Consider the following 6,605-nt stretch of genomic DNA (forward strand, 5'->3'; position numbering starts at 1 on the left):
ACGTCTTACGTCATCCGCCGGAACGGCTTCCGCGTATGACAGTCAGCAGAAGTGAGAGAAAAGTGTTTATTACGTTTGAAATAAGGATATTTATCTTACAAAAATGCATGGATTCGCTACAGGAGGCCTTTATTCACCCCCCGGAGCCGCGTGAAGGACGTTTTATTACGGATGCACGCACTTTATTTCACGTCTTCTCAACTGTTGACAACCAACACCCGCTTACCCCCATTGAAACGCTTGGAGGGGCCAGGACAATTTTTAATATAACTCCGATTGGAAACGTCTGAAAGAAGAAAGTCACATACACCTAGGATGCTTTGAGGGTGAGTAAAACACAGGCCAATTTTCATTTTTGGCCTGATTAACCCCTTAAAGGAGTAACAATCCTTGTTTTAAAAGTGAATGAGAGTCACAGTATAGGATGTGACACAGAGAAGTTGAAGAACAAATGCAGAAGCAGATGGTTTGCGGTTTGTCAATCGAACTTCTGGCACCGTACCATATATCGAGATGGCTCCCAGTATGACCCATGCTGACCATTCGGGCAGGTATTTGATGAAGATGAGAGCCATGAGGGCGCTGATGACAATGAGGTACGCCTGCTGCAGCCGCAACGGCCCTTTCCAGTGGATGCAGATCATTCCCACGACGCCAAAATTCCAGATGATCATCGCTAACGTTGGGTAGTCCATTGCCACGTTATATGTCTTGAACACCTCGCTGAAAAGAGTTTGAAAAAAACATTACCACAATACATTTAAATCAACTAAATCAAACCAAATGATTTAAACACAGGAATTTAGCTGATTTAAAGGTAATGATTACATTTGATTTGAATCTGATTTAAATTGTTTATGAAAGTCTGTCTTATTACATGCTTTAAAATGTTGTAGTAAAAATGTATGTTGGTAAATATTGCTGCTTATTACAATGTACTCTTATATTACTCTATCAATAAAAATGATTAGATATCATTATTTCTTTTGCTCATTTAGTAAAAAAAAAAAACATTTTAGTTCTTACATTGAAAAAAAAAAAAATCACACTTCCAAGCAATTTAAGAGCAAATACATAAATATTAAGATGCATGAAATAGCATCAAAAGGTAGGGCTCAAAAATTATACCACAATTATTAATCACGACTGATCTCACTTGAGAAATTTCTTTTTAAATTTTTTTTCAGAATTACTGCACAAATCAACAGAATGTCAGCTCCTACAATAAGTTTATTTTACCTCATCGATTTATTATATTTATCACATACATTAACACACTCTCTATATTATGACAACTGGTCAAACCAAGAAGCTTCTCTCAAAAGCTAAAAGCGAAAATCATAATCATTATATTAATTCCAAATTTTGTTCATGTTATTTCTATTAAAAAAAAATTGTATTGGAGGCGATTATACAAAAATTGTGATCACGATTAAAATGCAGCCCTATTGAAAGGCTCAAAATATAATGTATTTTAATTCATCAGCTAATGTTTTCAGCTATATCGTCCTGCACTGACACATCCAACTGAAAGAGATCAGTTACATACAGTAGCAATATTACAAGAAAGCAAAGCTCAGCAGAATCTCACCCCAGATACATGAAGCTGAACCAGAAGAGCAACATCAGTGAAGACAGAATCAGCCAGCCATGAATGAACTGCACACACACAGATAAACACCTCTCAGAAAATACAGCAAGGACTTTTATAACAAGACGAGAGTAGTGTTGTAGTAATAAAGAGGATCTCACTTTATAGCAGCGATACTTATAAAGCACCACCAGTATTATCGTCATGACGACAATGACACTGATCATGACCATGGTGTTGAGGAGCGAGTACAAGAGCCTCTGACCGACATAGTTCGGATCCTCTTCGAACGGAGTGTAGATGCTGCAAAACACACACAAACCATGACTTCACTTCATACATTTTTGCTTCTTTGTAAAGGATTGATTCAAATAAGAAAACTCTGTCATCATTCATTCACCCTCAAATCTGTTTGCTGTTACTTTTTTTGAGACACATCCTACATAGCATAACAATATAAGAATATTAATATTGTGGAATGGAAATTCTTCACATTTTATAATATTAAATAAAATAGTATTAAAAAAACAAAAAATTGAAATGAAAGAAATTGAAAAACAAAATGATTTTTTTTTGCATAAAAAAAAAAGTGAAAGTTATAATATTAAAGACATAATATTAAAAAAAACAAAAATAACAAAAAAAATTCTTTCAAAGGCAGTAAAACAGAACAACTGCTTTCTTTAAAAAATGTTTTCCTTATTTTGTTTTTTAATATGTTTTTAATATTACAATTTTTTACATTTTTTTTCATGTTAAAAAACATTTTACTTTTCATTACATAATGCTCAGCATATCAATAGCAATATCGTATTATCGTACCAATAATAGCATTTCTTTAAACTGTCATTAATTCAATTAAATTCAAGTTTATTTGTATAGCGCTTTTTATGATACAAATCGTTGCAAAGCAACTTTACAGAAAATTAAGTGTCTACAATATTTAGTAGTAGCTTATCAGTGGTGACTGTCAGTTTATGTACATACGGCAGAAATGTACGGAAAAATCAATTAAAGACGTAATCAAACAGACGATGAACACTATTAACAGCAATTATTATATGATGCAATCAAACTTATAGCAAAATTATTATCTGGATCTGCCTAAATCGGTTAATATTAGAAGCAGATACTTTCATATTTAACTTTTTTCTGTCTAAGATGGGTACAAAACTGTTAAATCATGCTTCGACATGTGCTTTTTAGTGCTCGACAATAATTATTTTAATGTTATGGCTGATAACACTGATATTTTAGTTAGTTTTTTTTTTTTTTTAAGATGAAATATACCTTTTGAAACGCAGTTCCATGGAAAAATAACAGCATATAAGTTTAGAACGACATGAGGATGAATAATTAATGACAGATTTTTTCATTTTTGGCTGAACTTTGAGGTAATAGTACAGCCGCTGTGAGGTCTTCTCCGTGTAGAAGCTGACGGACTTGATTGTCGCCACCACCACCACCATGCAGAGCGTGACGGGGATGAAGAGCATGATGACGTGCTTAGCGCCGTATTTGAGGGTCAGCTCCTCTTCCTCTCCGTCAGGAGTGGACGCTCGCTCTCGCTCCACCGGCCCTGGCTCGTCCAAACCTGAGCTGACCGGCCGCCGCTGCGCGAATTACAGAAGAGGATGAGAAAAATGAGATTTGTGGATGCAAAGTAACAACTCTATATTAGCACACGTCAAGCTTAGTTCTTTCAAAAGAGAGGAAGGAGTATTCATGTCCACTTACCCGTTTGGTGTCTGTTTCCTGGGGCAGAGACATATCATGATCTTGGTTGTAGGAGGGGATGGTTGGGCTTTCGCACTGGACCAGAGAAGACCTCTCGTTGTAAGAGTCCTCTTCACTGTCCGAGGTATTCATGAAGAGAAGGTGACAGAAGCCAAATGCCCAGAGCTGCAACAAACACATCACGCCAGATGAATATTCATTTAATACATAAATACATTTTTTGTGGACCTTAGCATGAGAGTAATGCCTTATGGCATTTAAGTATCATGGTTTATGAAAAAGATAATACTATAGTATAGTGGCTTTACATAAAAATTCATAAAATTCATTTGCATCACCACTCAAAACTCATTAAAACTCATCTCTGTGTGACCTTTTACATGCTTTAAAATGGTGTAAAAAACATAAGTAAATATTGCTGTTTATTACTATGTATGGTTATATTTATCCATAGAGGTTTCTGTGGCTCAGTGGTAGAGCATTGCGTTAGCATTGCAAAAGGTCGTGGGTTAGATTCCCAGGGAACACACATACTGGTAAAAAATGTATAGCCTGAATGCACTGTAAGTCGCTTTGGATAAAAGCGTCTGCTAAATGCATAAATTATTATAAATTCATTAAATTATTTATAAATATGATTGTGTTCATTTAGTATAAAATATGCCTTCATTTTGAACTGCATTGTACAAAAATCACTCTTTTAAGGCATTACAGAGGAAATGCATAAATATTAAGTTTTTTCTTTTCAGTTTTGGTTATATTTATCCATAGAGGTTTCTGTGGCTCAGTGGTAGAGCATTGAGTTAGCAGTGCAAAAGGTCGTGGGTTAGATTCCCAGGGAACACACATACTGGTAAAAAATGTATAGCCTGAATGCACTGTAAGTCGCTTTGGATAAAAGCGTCTGCTAAATGCATAAATTATTATAAATTCATTAAATTATTTATAAATATGATTGTGTTCATTTAGTATAAAATATGCCTTCATTTTGAACTGCATTGTACAAAAATCACTCTTTTAAGGCATTACAGAGGAAATGCATAAATATTAAGTTTTTTCTTTTCAGTTTTAGTACCCAGCACTGACACATCCTGCTGTATGAGATCAGTAACAAAGCAATATGATAAGAGCATTAATATTATGGAATGTGAATCCTTAAATCCTTTTAAAAACTATAAAAATACATTTAAATTGTGGGGGAAAAAATAATAGCAAATGATATAAAAAAAGAAAATAAAAGCATTAAAAATATATTTAAAAAAAGAGAAAATATGGGGAAAACTTCTCTTTACACAATACATAATACACAATCACAGCATTTATTTAAAATGTTGTTATTATTATCTGTATTTTATTATTTTCTGCATCTGCCTAAATCAATTAATATTAGAAGCAGAAACTAGGGCTTGTTCAACTTTGTCTGTGGCTAAGTTGGGCACTGAACTGTTTTGGCATGCTTTTTAGTGATGCACTAATAATTTTAATGTTATGGCCAATAATTGATAAATGACTGAAATTATACACTCATTAAAAAAAGTTAATAATCTTGTGAAATCTGCTATAGAAACAAGTAAACTGTAAGTCAGTAACTGATATGCTGCTGATATATCATGTTTCTCTAGTCACGTTTTTAAGGATGAAATATTATAGATTGGAGCTTCACTTTTATAAAACACACAGAAGAACATATATTTTAAATATCCATCTCTATCGGCTAGATTTCCATATCATATGTTAATATGACATTACCATCTGACATTGTACCATAATAGCACCACTGCTCTTCTATAAGTGGATTACAGATTAAAAACACAAAAAACGTGGATCTTTAAAAACGAATAATAATCTCTGGGACAAATACACGCGTTTTCCCCCCACTTATAATGACTGTAATACACCCCTGCTCTTACTCATTATACTGTCATATTCTAATAATATTCCACAAACCCAGATCAAAGCATTTATCATGATCCATGACTGCCCAACATCTCCTAATGTGTCTGGAAACCCAGGTCCTCCCCCCGTCTGAAGTAAAACCACATTTGATGAAGCGTACAGCTGAGAAGAATGAAATACCTTCAAATGCGACAGTATTTACATGAATGACGATCCAGCAGCGATATTTGCAGAAGGACTCCGTCAAAACATCGCGAATCCCAATGAGGAAGTGATGCCGATCAGCTGATCCTCAGCGCCCCACGTGATGCTCGAGCGCGTGACGTCACCTGACCACATTTCACGTCAACAAAACACAATTTATTATTGCATTGAATTAAAAAAAAATGAGATGGTCCTCACTGCAGAACACAGGATGCAGGGGGCGAGGTTGTATCTAGATCCAACTCCTCTCACCTTACATATACCTAAACCTATCCGTCTCCACCCCTGATCCCTAAACCCACCCATCTCCACCCCTAAACCTACCATCTCCACCCCCTAGATGTGGATCCAACCCCGCCCCCTGGATCTTTGTTCTGCAGTGAGGGGCTACTGAAAAAAAATATTTAAAAAAGCATTTATGCACAAAAAAAATCTAAATTTATTAAGAATAAATTCTCTTTCATTTTCAGCCCAACAGAAATAATTACTCTTGCTTTTTATTAAGAGAACCCTGATCATTTATCAGTTGAATACGTTGCCAACTTCTTTATATTGTATGGAAAAGTTTTCATTCTCAAGCAAAATTAGTCAAGTTCTCCTTTGTGTCTTTCTTCCAATTTTTCTTTTTGAAATTAGCTCCCCAATTTCTTCCCTCATACTTTACAAAATGGCAGAAATTCTAGATTTTTAAGCTTTTTGAGAGTGTATTTTATGGAAGCCCGTTTCCTCCACTAAATTAAAAAAAAAAAAGGTTATTGTGAGTTTATATCTCGCAATTCTGACTTTTTTCACAGAATTGTGAGATATAAACTCGCAATTGCGAGTTATAAAAGTTTTCATTCTCAAGCAAAATTTGTCAAGTTCTCCTTTGTGTCTTTCTTCCAATTTTTCTTTTTGAAATTAGCTCCCCAATTTCTTCCCTCATACTTTACAAAATAGCAGAAATTCTAGATTTTTAAGCTTTTTGAGAGTGTATTTTATGGAAGCCCGTTTCCTCCACTAAATAAAAAAAAAAAAAGGTTATTGTGAGTTTATATCTCGCAATTCTGACTTTTTTCACAGAATTGTGAGATATAAACTCGCAATTGCGAGTTATAAAGTCAGAATTGCGAGATATAAAGTCAGAATTGCGAGATAAAAAGAAAGAATTGCGAGATATAAAGTCAGAATTGCGAGA

General features: G+C 34.5%; 1 protein-coding gene across 1 annotated transcript in view; it reads right to left on the minus strand.

The window, feature by feature from the left end:
* psen2 (presenilin 2) overlaps window positions 1-5,540 on the minus strand; it is a 9,531-nt gene extending 3,991 nt beyond the window's left edge. The window contains exons 1-6 of the mRNA XM_016574365.1: window positions 5,405-5,540; window positions 3,329-3,493; window positions 2,996-3,204; window positions 1,753-1,894; window positions 1,592-1,659; window positions 503-723 (exon numbers count right to left, since the gene is read on the minus strand). Of these exons, the coding sequence (XP_016429851.1) occupies window positions 503-723; window positions 1,592-1,659; window positions 1,753-1,894; window positions 2,996-3,204; window positions 3,329-3,460 (772 nt within the window). The 5' untranslated portion in view covers window positions 3,461-3,493; window positions 5,405-5,540. The remainder of the gene's footprint in view (window positions 1-502; window positions 724-1,591; window positions 1,660-1,752; window positions 1,895-2,995; window positions 3,205-3,328; window positions 3,494-5,404) is intronic.
* Window positions 5,541-6,605: the final 1,065 nt, after the last annotated feature.

The sequence above is a fragment of the Sinocyclocheilus rhinocerous genome, unplaced genomic scaffold (assembly GCF_001515625.1).
Source record: "Sinocyclocheilus rhinocerous isolate Xijiao unplaced genomic scaffold, SAMN03320098_v1.1 scaffold953, whole genome shotgun sequence".
In the NCBI taxonomy this organism is placed as follows: Eukaryota; Metazoa; Chordata; class Actinopteri; order Cypriniformes; family Cyprinidae; genus Sinocyclocheilus; species Sinocyclocheilus rhinocerous.